This window comes from Monodelphis domestica, chromosome 2 (genome assembly GCF_027887165.1).
Source record: "Monodelphis domestica isolate mMonDom1 chromosome 2, mMonDom1.pri, whole genome shotgun sequence".
Lineage (NCBI taxonomy): Eukaryota > Metazoa > Chordata > Mammalia > Didelphimorphia > Didelphidae > Monodelphis > Monodelphis domestica.
This window is the reverse complement of record NC_077228.1, coordinates 35,795,798-35,809,933: the sequence shown is the minus strand read 5'-3', so window position 1 is coordinate 35,809,933 and position 14,136 is coordinate 35,795,798. Positions and strand designations below refer to the sequence as shown.

The 14,136-nt window shown below is 40.2% G+C and overlaps 1 protein-coding gene across 5 annotated transcripts in view; it reads left to right on the top strand.

Moving 5' to 3' along the window:
- BRDT (bromodomain testis associated) overlaps window positions 1-7,249 on the top strand; it is a 68,084-nt gene extending 60,835 nt beyond the window's left edge. For all 5 annotated transcript variants that reach the window (XM_007480336.3, XM_007480337.3, XM_007480332.3 and 2 more), the window contains one exon: window positions 5,176-7,249. In XM_007480336.3, coding sequence (XP_007480398.1) covers window positions 5,176-5,244 — 69 coding nt within the window. In that variant the 3' untranslated portion in view covers window positions 5,245-7,249. The remainder of the gene's footprint in view (window positions 1-5,175) is intronic.
- The last annotated feature ends 6,887 nt before the right edge of the window (window positions 7,250-14,136 follow it).

The following is a 14,136-nucleotide window of genomic DNA, read 5'->3' as shown; positions in this document are numbered from 1 at the left end:
GATTCTTGCAAATGGGTTATGGCCACTGCTTGATTTGGTTTTTCTTTTTCAATTTCTTTTAAAATCTTAATTTCTTTAATACCCCTACTGAGTCACGATTATCTGCATCTTTCCTCTGGTGACTGTTAAATACGTAAACTGCTACTTTAAGGTCCATGCTAGACCAGTTTAGGCAGTTGGTTTTAAAATAATCTTTCACCACTTTACAGCAGGTCTCTACAAATTTTTTTCTTATTTGTCTGATATCCCTTTCTCTGGAACAATCCAGGTCTATATATCTACTTCCCAGCTCAATAAGTATATCCATAAACTGGGAGGGATTTTCATCTTTTTTTTTTTTTGCTTAATATTCTCAAACTTTATCCATGTAACCAGGCCTATCAGAACAATCTCTCATTGCTGTTAGTAATGCCTCTCTAGCCTGGCATAGTTTTACATAGCCTTACTCATCCTTAATATTCCATTTGGGGTCTTGCTTGGGCCAATGAATTGCTCTTTTCCCCTGGACCTGATTGGCAAGAGAGATGCATTTATTCTTCTCTTTTTCTGTCAAAAAAGCTTGGAGCAAATTTTCTGTATCTAGAAATGAAGCATCATATGTCCAATAACTGCTTTCAAGCTTTTTAATATCTATAATAGATTCATCTTCAAAGGAGGGAGTATTTTGCTTGAATTTCTCTATCTTGGGGGTGGGGCAAAGGGTGTATGGCTGGGTAGGAAGAATCTGGGTAGATTTAGAGGTAGTTAGAACAAGACAAATATGGACAGATAAATATCTCTTCTGACTCTGGATTTCTCAAGGTTTTTTTATATAAGTCTTGAGGACACCCCCTCACCATACTATCCTTCAGTGTCTTCTCAAGGTCACTTGAGATTTTCTAGTTGTCTTTTAAGGTGGGCTTGGAGATCAAGGATTGGTTGAGTAGTGGGAGGGATTGGTTAGATTGGACAGGAAATGCATCATATAGGACGAGGCCGAGATCAATCTCTCATCTAAATCTCAAGGTTACTCAGGTTATTTTACCAGTTTTTTTCTTAAAAGAGGGATAGTTAAACTGCAGTGTATCATGTTATTATAAGTATGCCCAGGAGCATTGTTAAATAAAGCCATCATGAAATGATCTCTGGGATCATGAGCTATTTTTGATAAGCAAGAAACATTTTCCCAGTTTCAGTTATGTTGCCCAGTATCATGCTTAGTTGCCTATTTAGTTTTCAATTGCTTGCAGTTCTATTTTTTGTCAGTAGGTGGCACTACTGGCTAGGGGTTAGGGTTTCACAAAGCTAGTGGGTGGGGTCTCCTAGAGACTTCAGAGAAAGAAACATTGTTGTATGTACAGATATACCCTAATCAATTAGCTTTTGAGTGGTGAGCTGGCAAAAAGCTTTAACCTGAAACTAAATTTAGGAGGGACAATAGGAAAAAAACAAAAGCTTTCTATTTTAGGCAAACTAAAACATACTTTCTTATAGGTAAAGCTCTCAAGAGTCCAGCCTGTATTTTAGATAGGAGGTTTGGGAGAGCTTTCTATTCTCTCCTCCCCCCACCCCCCAGGGGTAAAAATGCCAGGGGCCACATGCTTCCAGGAAGCCTCTTCTCCAAGCTCCCCTGGCAGCAAAATAGAGTTTGCTGGTATTTTAATCTTAATGGATTTGAATGCTTTTCTGGATTAAAGGAGCAGTTTTAATTGCTCCTGTTTCCACTGACTGTTCTCCCTAGGAGAAACACATAGAGTTTGCAAAGACTTTAAAAAATTCTGGGCTCCAAGATGGAAGCTTGTGGGGGCAGGGTTGCTTCCTCCCTGAGGCAAAGGGAGGGTTGGAAGCATCTACCCAAGTGGAGCACTGAAGGCCTACAAAAAAATAGCCAGCTTACCTGGCAGCAGTCAGTAATTCAGCTGTTTTTAGTTCAAGAGGGAAAGATTTATTTAAAATTTTTTTCATTAAAAAACATTTAGCACTTACCCTTCCCCACAGCAAGCAGACCAACAGCTGTAGGTTTTGAGTCCAGAATTAGTTATTAAAATCTGACTGAGAGATAATTTAGAGATAGTAAGGTGAAGAAAATTATCAGAAAATTGAGGGTGCTCTTCAAATCTTTGTGGTCTGCCAAATAACATTAGTTTAAATTTAGGTTTTATGCTAAATATGAGAATTACAAAGTAATATTGTGGTTGCTAATTTAAAAATATTATAACTTAAGTCAAAATGACTTTTAGCAGCACTTATTTACAAAGAGGAGGAAAGAGTGAAAGTGTAAATGTAGATTAAGAGACAGGTTCTAATAAGCCTACCAACCCTTCTCCTGAGAAGCTAGGTTCAGCCCCAGCAGGGGCTTCCAAATCCCTTATCTCCGCGTGGATTTCCCAGTAATCCTCAACCAGAGGTCCCAGTGATGTCTTTAGCCAGAGTTCCAGCCTCCTCGAAAGCCAAGGCAGAAATCTCAGCCACTCACCCAGCAAGCCAATACAGGATCCAGAGAAAAGGTCTCCTCCAAGCCAAGGCAGGGATCTCAGCCACTCGCTCCAGAAGCCAAGGAAAGGAATTCATCTCTGGGACCAATCTCTCCAGAAGCCAGGAAAGGAATGCTCTAGACCATACTGGACTCTCCTTTTTATGCTCCTTTTTTTTCCAACGTCACTTCCTGTCATTCCCCCTTCTTCACAGAAACCAATGGCAGTCTTTCAATTTGCCGAGCACTTCCCAGGGGTGGTGGGGGTGGGCACTAGCCTTTGGAGGTGTGAGCTTACTCTAGTAAGTGACTTGTGAATTTTCTTACTTTGTGTTAAGTAGGAGTACTTTTAAGTTCTTGATTTCATTAGCTAAAAATAGACATGGGGAGAGTTAATCCTGTCTTCACAATGTGGTCAATTATGCTAATAGTTTTCCTTATATTTAAACCAGCCTTGCATTTCTGGTTATAAATTCCACCTGGTCATAGTATGTAATCTTGTAATATGCTGCTATATAGTCTCTTCGCTAGTATTTAAGAATTTTTCATTGATATTCCTTGGTCTTTATTTGTATATTGGTCTGTCATTTTTTTTTCTCTGTTTTTGATCTTCCTCGCTTAGGTAGAAGTACCATATTTGTGTCATAAAAAGAATTTGGAAGAACTCCTTTTTTGCTTGTTTTGCCAAATTTAGTATTGGGATTAATTGTTCTTCAAATATTTTATAATTCACTTGTGAATTCACCTAGCCCTAGTGATTTTTTGTTAAGGAGTTCATTAATGGCTTGTTCAATTTTTTTTTTCTGAGATGGGATTATTTAAATATTCTATTTCCTCACTAATCTGGGCAATTTATATTTTTGTTTCATTTCACCCTAGATTATGAGATTTATTGTCATATAATTGGGCAAAATAGCTCCTAATAATTGCTTTAATTTCCTCATCATAGAGTTAAATTTACCCTTCATTTTTTGATACTGGTCATTTAATTTTCCCTTTTTTAATAATAATTTGATTAAATTAAAAACCAATGTTCCTTCTATTTAATGGTGTGGTTTTTTTTTTTTTTCATAAAACTAACTTTCTAGTCTTATTAGTTAAATAGTTCTCTTTCAATTTTATTAATTTCTCCTTTGGTTTCTAGGATTTTTAATTAGGGGTTTTCAATTTGTCCTTTTTCTATTTTGTTATTTTTCGTTGTATGCCCAATTCATTGATCTGTATTTTCTATTTTATTAATGTAAGAATTCAGGGATTTTCCCATATGTACTGCTTTAGCCGTTTCCCATAAATTTTAAGCTATCGTCTTTAATGAAGTCATTGATTATTTCCATAATTTATTCTTTGACCACCCCATCCCCTTAAGGTTATTTAGTTTCTACTTTTAAAATTTGGAGGCTGTACCATTTAGTACATATATGTTCATTTGTGTTATACATTCATTGCCTATAGTACCATTTAAAATGTAATAACCTTCCTTATTTCTATTAATTAGATCTATTTTTTTGCTTTGCCTTTGTCTGAGATCAGGATTGCTAATCCTGCTTTTTTATCTCAGTTAAACCCCAATAGATTCTGCTCCGTCCCCTTACTTTTACTCTGTATGTGTCTACCTGCCTCAGATATGTTTCTTGTAAATAACATTTTGTAGGATTTTGGTTTTTAATCCACTGCTGTCCACTTCTGTTTTTGGGGGGGCGGGGTCTTCCCATTCCCATTCACAGTTATAATTACCATCTGTATGGTATATTATATTATATATAATAATCTATATATTACCATCTCCTTCATCTTGTTTTCTCCTTTTAATCCTGCACTTTCTCTCTCCATTTACTCTCTCCCTCCACAGAAGTGTTTGCTTTTAATCATACACACCCATTTCCCCTCCTCAGCACCCCCTTTCCTATACCTCTTCTACTTCTTTGTAAGTTAAGGTAGGATTCTATACCCCAAGGAGTCTGGCTGTGTTTTTCCTTTTCTGAGACAATTTCAGTGAGAATAAGTTTTTACCTTATTTACCTGTCATCACCCTCATCCTCCACGTCACTGTAATAGGTGTTTTGTTGGGGGAAAGGGGGGGGTTGTTCCTCTTAAGGTGATACAATTTACCCCATTTTACCCCTCTTCCCTGTTTTCTCAGTACTATCCTCTTTTTCACTGTTAATTTAAGAAAAAAAATTTTTTTAATGTATTAGTTTTTTTGGTAACAGCTTACTGCCATCCCCTCTGGAAACTGCCTCCCCTAGGGGCTTCTGGTGGCCTGCAGGGCTCATAGCCCTGTGAGCTACGATGTAGTATTGTCAGACTTGAAGCTTTGGTCCTTCTCCAGATGCTTGGGAGTCTGATCTTTGCATCATTTAGATGTTTTAATTAGATCAGGATTAAAATTGTTTTGTTTTAATTCATGGAACCTATTATTGTCTATTTGAATGTTTTCCAGCCACGCTCACAGGCCACCCACAGTATTGTAATTTACTCTTCATGTGGCTAGTAAATTTGTTAAAATTAATAGTGCTTTCTTCACTTTTTTAATATGAAGTAAAAATTTAATCTAGAATCTGTTCAGAAAAGGAAGATTAAAATAATAAAATGCTTCTGGCAAAATGGGAAAGAACTAACCTACTATACAATTAATTCTGAACAGATTGCTTAAGGTTTTATTGTGCCCCACATGACTACTTCTGTCTTATTTTTAAACATTTGTTTCATTTTTTTTTCTACAGATGGCGAGCACCATTGATATGAATCTGCAAAGTGACATTATGATGACCTTTGAAGAAAACCTTGATTAAGATTGTCGCTCTGACTTTGTTGTTGGTTGGCTCATTTAAATTAGGTTCTGGGCTTAAACGGAGCACACTTTAACATGAAAGCTCAAGCAGGGTGTGAAAGCAGGCCTTTTCCCACCAGTTGTCAGAGTTACATTGGGTTCATTCATAGTGACTAAGATTTTGAACTATTTTCTTTTACCATCTGGTTTCTTTTGTATTTCCAATATTTTTTATATATGCTCTATTTACAAGGAATTACATGATTTTGTAGTACTAATTAATTAGATTATGGGTGCTTACTCTGAGTAGTCTTGATGAAGCCTATATAGAAATATTCCAGAACAATTTAAAGGACTTACCCAAGTGTTTCTTCCTGTCTAATTTTTACCTTTTTTAAATCAAGCATTTATTTGCCTTCAAAAATGAGCACTTAGCAGCTAATGTATGGTTCTTGACTTCCATCAGTGGGTTTCCATAAGGTATTTGTAACTGTGAACGCTTCTATGTTGAGCTTTGTGGTGGTATTACTGCTTTAAACTTGAACAGAATGCCTTGATTTGAAATCATTTTTAAATAAGTTGTAAATGCCCATTGTGAACTTAATAGAACTCTGGGCCTGGATCAGACATGTATTCCCAGCTTTGTAGTAAGACCACATAGCTCGTTAAAATTTAGCATCTAGCAAACTAGATTTTTTTTTTCCAGATAGAATTTTTTAAAGTTTGTTTTATCCTAATCATCTTCTGAAAGTGATTGGGAATTCTAAGTAAGCCAGACTGGTTTTGGTCTTGCATGATAGTCTCGGAGAAGACCCACTATTGCTAGTCCAGCAAACTTGGGCAAAGATTCTGCCTCAAGATTCATCAGTCTGAAGTTTGGGTGACAGTCTCATCTTTTGGTTATCTACCGAGGTCATACGTGAAAAGTGCCTTCCCACGCACAGTGCCTGGCACATAGCAAGTGCTCCATAAGTATTAACTATTGTCATTAATGTCATCTAACATTAAAAACTCAAAACACTCTAGATTTAACCCTTGAACACCTTTAAGTTGAATAACTTGATACATCCACAGGATAGAAGCTGAAATGGAAGGGTTAGAACCTTACAGCTTGGTTTTTTAACCTTCATTATAACTGCCATCATTTTGAACACATTTTTTCAGGCTAGTTTTTCAGTTCCTATTCAGTAATTTAATGAATTATGTTTTTAAAAATTAATTCTATAAAATTAACCTGTAGTCAAACATGAATCTATAAACCCACAAGTAAGAGGAATAATAGTTAACCCACAGTTAACAGTGCTTCATAAATAACTTGGAGAATTTAGCTTTTATAATGTTTACCAATGTATTTCTATTGTGCATAGCTTAAGTTATCAAAGTTTAAAGTTGGATAAAGACTTTATGAGCCCTCTCTATTTACTGCCATTTCCTGATAATTATTGAACATGGATACGTCTCTATCCCTAACAGTCCACACTTGAGTACATCATGGGCGTCGGGGACGTTCTCGAGGCGGGCGCTCCTTCCCTCTCTCGAGCGTCCCTCGTCCTCGAGGACCCGCTACCTGCTTCTAAGCCTACCTGACGGCCCCCCTCACGAGGGCTCGTCGGCTCCGTCTGCCCTACCGGAGTTTATACTGTTTTCGCATAGCTTTCAAGAACCCCCGGCCACGGGCACGGTGCAGGCCTGCCCGCGGGGAGCGGCGAGGCTCGGAGGAGGGATCTGTCGGCGCTACGGCGGTGTGCGTGTGCAGAGCGTCCGGTCGCCTCCCCAGCCTGCCTCGAGTGCTCTCCTCGATATGGATGGCTGACCATGTGAGTAAAGGCCTTCATTGTCCGAGGCCCGTCGGCCCCTCGTCCTGGACAGCCAGGACAATCCGTGTGGTCATGCCCGTGGGCCGGCCTTTACCTTCGCCCCTGGGCATGTCCTAAAAAGCTGTGCAGGAACGATCAGTTTTCTGTTCACTTAATTTTGAAAATGGATTCAAAGTTTTGGTTTTAATGGATAATAAACATTGAAAGAAACAGGAGTCCTTTCTTCTTGCCCGTCTCCTGCTCCCCCTCTAGACGTGCATCTGTTCATCTTCACGTGGAGGACCGTCGCACTCCTAGATGGGGGCGGCAGGCTGCCACCCCCCCACACCCCTATACTGAGGGCCTCGGGTCAGCCGCTGTGGAGTCTCCAGGCCTTGGGCAGCCCGTCCGCTGAGTGCCTCCCTTTTCAGATAGGAGCAGGCGAGCTGCAGTGACAGCATGGCGCCGGGGGGTTGGGGGAGGGCAGCGATGGGAAGACGGTCAAAGAAGCCGTTGGGCTAGATCATCCCCAAAGCCATTTGGAGGACACGGCCATGTTCCCGCGATGCCCCTACTTGGGCAGCAACACTCGTGGCTCCCTTGGCGGCCCGCGAGCTTGTGGTGGCGTTTGGTCCGACGCCGACCCCACAGGGCTTTTTCTGAGCAGACGCTGGAGCGGTTTGCCATTTCCTCCTCCAGCTTGGGCAGATGCCGAAACGGGCCCCCCAAAGGTAGGGGCTTGCCCGAGGCACACGGCTGATGGGAAGCGGATTTGAACTTGAGTCCCCTTAGGCCTGGTGTTCTCCCGGCGTGTGGCTCTCGGGATGTCCTTATAGAAAGGCAGTCCGTGCCTGGCACGTGCTAGTTTTGTGTATCATTTGTATCATTCTCCGTTTGTTCCCCCAGAGATGTCCGAGGCTTGTTCCGTGGAGTGTTTTAGTTCAGAATCCAGATCAAAATGCACTTTACACGTATGTGAGAATGAGGGCCCCGCGGACACGAGACGGGGACGCACATCCGTGAGACCCAGGCAGCCCCGTGATTCTGCAGCCAGGCCCTGGGCTGCGCTCTGGGTACACCCGGCGCCATCTTCCTGGGAAGCAGGCCTTGCAGAGGCTCGCACTGAGAATGCAGATCCCGCCTCCCTCGCCACCATCCAGAGGAAATAAGGCTTCCTTCACAGAAGATGGCGTCTGTGGACCCCTTGCCCTGCAGCCAAAAGCCGTGTGGGAAGCTCCTGGGAAGCCTGGCTGTGGGGAAGGCTTAGGGTCCGGGGATGACAAATAGCTGAGACACAAATGAAATCAGAATTTCTCAGAGCGTGGGGGGCGGGACAGGCTGCAAAATGGGGGTCCTTCGGCTAGCTGATCAGCAGCTGGGTGTCCCCAGGTGTGAGCACCAGGTCTGGCGTCCATAAAAACAAAATTCAAATCCACTCGGACACTAGCCGTATGACCCTGGACAAGTCACTTCACTTGATTTACCTCCATTTCCTCATCTGTCAAATAATGAAAGGTCAGCCATGACTGAAAGCACTGAAGAGCAATGACGAATAGCTCAGGCTTCCCCGGCCTCCTGTTCTCAAGTTCTTCCCTGTGGCCTCCCGCTTTGACCCTGCATGCGTTCCAGTGGAAACACCGTTCTCCTTCGCTCTTCACCCGACCCTTTCGGGAGCTTACATCTCCCAAGTGCTATTTTTTACAGAGATGCTTCACTGGCAACATTTTGCACCTTCTTAAGATCATCCCATATTTCTCAGGTGCCTTCGGCCCATCACCTGCACCTTGAATTCTTTGGAAACGTGATAGTTAGAAAGATGAGCCTTTGTTTCACGGAGACGCTGAATTGTAGCTCTGGGCAAGTTCTGCACGTTTTGTGAGGAGAGGACGAGCTTCTCCCACCCATTAAAGCGCTTCCATTTAGCAATTCAGAAGCTCTCTCTGAACGACCAGTCATGTGATACCCTGCATTCACAGAAACAGCGAAAACACGCGAGATTTCACGTGTTCAAGTGAGATTTATTCGAGAATATCCCTCACGCTGGCTCACTCTGGGAGGGATTTTGTGGGACTCCAGTTCCGTGTCTAGAATGTTCGCAAGCTGCCCCTAGCTTTGGAGAGTAAAGCGCTACCTGCTCCTTCTGTGCATTTGGAGCATTTTGATTGGTTGAGGAGGTAAAGGAGGGAGAACAGAATATCAAGGTGAGAATGTGACTCATCCCTGCCTTTGGCTGGGCTTCTGAACTCTCCCCTGGTCCGCGATATACGGAGAACCGAAGCGCTAAAGTGTGTTCGACGTACGTTTTTTGTTTAACTCGATTCATTGCGCCATTCTCTTAGAGATTTTTAGATCAGATGGAACAGTAGTAGGTGATTTGCTTATGGCCGGAGAGGCCCTTTCCTAGAAGCTATGGGTGCTTCTTATAGTTTCTCTAAAGGAAATTCCATTTTTTCCTAATCCATTTTGTATCATCTATTAACAGTGCCCAAGACGGAACAGCTCTATGAGTTGTCCATCCAACTTATTATATTATAGTCAATAAATAGTCTTCATCCACTTGGTTTTTCCTCTGTAGATGATTAGTCTAACTCAAATCACTGGAGCTTGCTTTCAGGAGACTGCAGTGCTCCAGGGCTTGATGTCATCAGCACAATATATAGAACCCAGAGAATCTTTAGTGTGAAATTTAGATTACTCCATCCTACTTAGATCTTACTTTATGGAGAAAATGAAGTTGTAATCTCCTGATTGAACAATGAAGGTACTTAGTTCTCATCTTATAGTTGTAAAAGTTAAATTAGTTCCTAGTAATGAAAGTATTATATTTTAAGAGGTTTATTAAAGATGATTAGGAATCAAGGATACAAAATAATAAACCCACTTGCCTAGGACTGATTAGCCCATTCACATCTTACTCACTACATCTTGCCATCTCTGAGTAGAGGAAGAGAGAGGCTCAAGTAGGTGTTACAGCCAATTTAAATACAAATTGTGATCTCACCTAGGTGGGGGCTCAAGTGAGATTATAGGGAATTCTGGGAAGTACCAAAGACTTCTGGGGATTGAAGTCTGGGGTTCAAATCTCCATTTTACATTACCCCCCTGAGCCCAAGGAAGACTAGTCTCTGCTGGGGTTTGTAAACATACCAACTTTGAAATTACAATAATTTGAGGATAAGAGGAAAAGAGAACAAAATCAATGATTGCTAGGCACACTGACAAAAAGCCAGTTAGGGGGCAGTCCCCTTTGGCATGAACGTATACATACAAAATAAATGTTCATTTAACCATACCCAGAGTTCATTCTTGATCTTCTCCTGCACAGCTTGTGGTCTGTGGAAGCATCTTCATGGTGTCTTCTCCAAATAGTTCAGTTTCTGAATTCAGAGAGGTCGCATGTTTCTTAACCTAAAATTACTCTCAAAAGGAATTTACACTTTGCAATTTAGAATAATAATTTTACATTACCCCCCTGAAGAGGGTGATTGAAAAACACAGGGATCATTTAGGGATGCATGGCTGAATTATGAGGTATATGAATCAATTGGCAAGAGAAATTTTAAAAAATCAGAAAAATCCAAATAATTTCTGGATGAAATATAGACTTTCAAAGTCTTATGTGTAAAAATTCTAAGTAAAGGAAAAATAAATCTATAATAGGTCCTTGAAGCAGGGACCAATTAAAATGATATAAACAATTAAGCATTTACCCAGTCAGTAGCCAGGACTACAGAAAGTTGCCACATTATGAAAGACAGAAAAGGGACTAGATTATAGGAGCCAATTTGAGATACTCGTCTTAAGTATTTTCAAGAAGAGTGTGGATACGAGGAAGGCCTATGTCTTAACATATGTTAAGCATCGCAACCTCAAGTCTTTGCACTAGGTTCAAGTCCTTTTACTGGCTTAGAAGTGCATCAATCCTTCCTGGATTGGTTAATTTTTTCTTTCTTTTTTCTTTTTTTTTACCTGTGTGCTCTTGGCACAATTCAGGTTTAGCTTTCTTCTTCTTTGGCCCTGTGCAATGACTCTTTTGTATAAATTGTCCTGGAATCAGACAATCATTAAGCAAAGTCCCATTATTTTTTTTTAAACCCTTACCTTCCATCTTGGAATCAATACTGTGTATTGGTTCCAAGGCAGAAGAGTGGTAAGGGCTAGGCAATGGGTGTCAAGTGACTTTCCCAGGGTCACACAGCTGGGAAGTGTCTGAGGCCAGATTTGAACCTAGGACCTCCCATCTTTAGGTCTGGCTCTCTGTCCACTGAGCTACCCAGCTGCCCCCCCCCCCCCATAATTTTTAAAAACAATCAGTGGCATCATTTTTACATTATCAAGCATTTGGGGCATGCATTGACATTATAGCAAATATATTTTAAATTTATATTACTGCAAAATCAAAAAAGTTAAAATCTTAATACTGGTGACATGTGCTTCAAATATAAAAAGGAGAGAAAAAATATAAGACTGAAATAGTATATTGCCCATGCAAGAAAATTATAATAAAAGGGTTTTTGAAATTCAAAAATATAGCTTATAATCATTGACATACTGTCAGTTAAGGAAATGTAGAATACAAGGCTTTCTCACCAAAAACGAGATCCATTTCCTCTTCATACCTGGCCATGATCCACTGTGAGTATAAGCAAATGAATTTCACAAGGTAACAATTTTTTTATAAAGGACAGTAGTACAACTATGTAGGTATCAATATCCCCAAAATTCTCAATAGCCCAATTAATTACAATAACAAACAAAACCACTATCATATTTCACATAAGTTGCTGTATGGTATTTTTTAAAACCTATGAACTGATGGATATTTGTCACAATTTTTATAAACGTAGCAAATCTTTCAACCTTGGCAAACATTTTTAAACAAAGTAATACTTATTTTGGATCTAGACCATCATCAAGAAATCTAGATATTCTGGTGGAAGTAAAGTGAACTGGAGAATTCTGAGAGATGCCCCTCTTAGGGGAGTCATGCAGAGGGGTATCATGCCCTGGGATTAACTTCCCAGCTCCTTTGGAATGAGACTGTGATGTCACATCCGTTCACATTTTTATAAATGTGGGAGATGGGGATTATAATTGTATTTCACTTCAGCTTCTAAAATGGACCTTATCTCATGTTAGAAACAGGTAAAATGAACAAAGTTGTTGGAAAAAAATGTAAAAATCCTTTCTAAAAGACCCCTTAAAATCAATTTGAGATATTTAGCTAAAACTTGTTAAATTTTCCAAAGGTTGTTATACAATTTAACCAGTTCCGATGACGTCCATCTATCGTCTGTGACAATTTACAAAGTTAAAAATAGAAAAGCTATTTTTATATGGGCTTCAATAATATTTGTTCAGTATAGTTATAGGGGAAAAGCAACAGAATATAACAGTAGTTAAAACCCAGTACATTAAAATGATTCTGTGTAACAGAATAATATTGAATGCATTAATATATGAACTTAAAACCAACAAAATTAAATCTTAAACAAAACAATCAGCAAAATGCAATAAAATACAGATTTTTATAAAACATTGGAGTTCGAAAAGCCTTAAAAATATAACCTCCAGTCTCTTAAAGTTCCTTGGGTTTTTATCCATTTAGATGCCTATTGTCAGAAGGCAGAAGATTGGTAAGGGGTAGGCAATGGGGTTCAAGTGACTTGCTCAGGGTCACACAGCTAGAAAGTGTCTGAGGCCAGATTTTAACTCAGAACCTCCCATCTCTAGGCCTGGCTCTCAATCCACTGAACCACAGAGCTGCTCCCCCATAGTAAGGGTGGGTTTTTGGAATTTCAAATTGGTCCAAAGAGTTGTAGGGAGCTGAATTTTTCCCCTGAATCCCAGATGAGATAAGTAACAGAATCAGTGCACTCAAAAGATATCCTGTGAAATATGCCATACTTGTAATCAACTTCCTGTTTGGAAAAGTCTCTTCCTTCCCCACGTTTCCCCCCCCCACCCCCCGTGGAGGCTAATTGAAAGATCACCCCTGTTTTTACCAGTTGGTTTGTGATCATCTGGGACCAGGGCTGGAGGCTGGGGCAGGAGAGTGATCTGGGTCAAGCAGGTCCAGAGAGGCAATCGGGGATAGCAGGAAGCAAGAGCAGGCAGCAGAAGCGAGCTGATCCAAGAGACTTTTCTGAAAAACCTTGGAGAAACATGGCTTAAAAAAAAATCTAGGCAGTAGCTATTAAAAGCTGAACTTAGTCACAGTAGAGAAAAGATTTAGGAAAGTTAAGATTGAGGGTATTTCATCACAACCAACGTGGTCAGCCAAACTGTAAAAATTAGTTCCTAGTAATGAAAGTATTATATTTTAAGAGGTTTATTAAAGATTATTAGAAATCAAGGATACAAAATAATAAACCCACTTGCCTAGGACTGATTAGCCCATTCACATCTTACTCACTACATCTTGCTATCTCTGAGTAGAGGAAGAGAGAGGCTCAAGTAGATGTTACAGCCAATTTAAATACAAATTGTGATCTCACCTAGGTGGGGGCTTAGGTGAGATTATAGGGAATTCTGGGAAGTACCAAAGACTTCTGGGGATTGAAGTCTGGGGTTCAAATCTCCATTTTACATAGTGAAGCTAGAACTTTAAGCTGTCTATTTTTAGATCTTACCACAAGGTGTTAAGTAACTATAAAGGTTAAATTGATCACCAAAAGGTCAAGTAAATAACAAAAGGTGAACTTAACAAATGTTAAGTAACTGAAAAGATAATCTAATCCAAGAAGATGGAGGGGACACAAGAGTAAAAGGTCTATATATTTGGCTCACTTCCTCTCTCCAGTACCTTTGGCCACAGAGAGTTGACTGGTGGCAATGTGCTGGGCCTTTTGGCATCTTGGCGTGGTTACAAGCTGTTGTCCGGTTCGGTGGTAAGTTTCTGGCTGAGTTTTCCCTCCTTTACTTTCCAAACTTTATCCTCTTAGAAGCCTTTAATCTCCTTCAGAGACCCAGTAGCAGAGATCTTGAACTCCCCCTGGCACAGGCCAGGTGGGAGAAATCCTATATCCTCTTCCCTCTTTCTCCTTAAATCTTTCCCTTTATATTAATTAAAATTACCATAAATTTCCAGACTGACTTGGGCATTTTATTTGGAATTT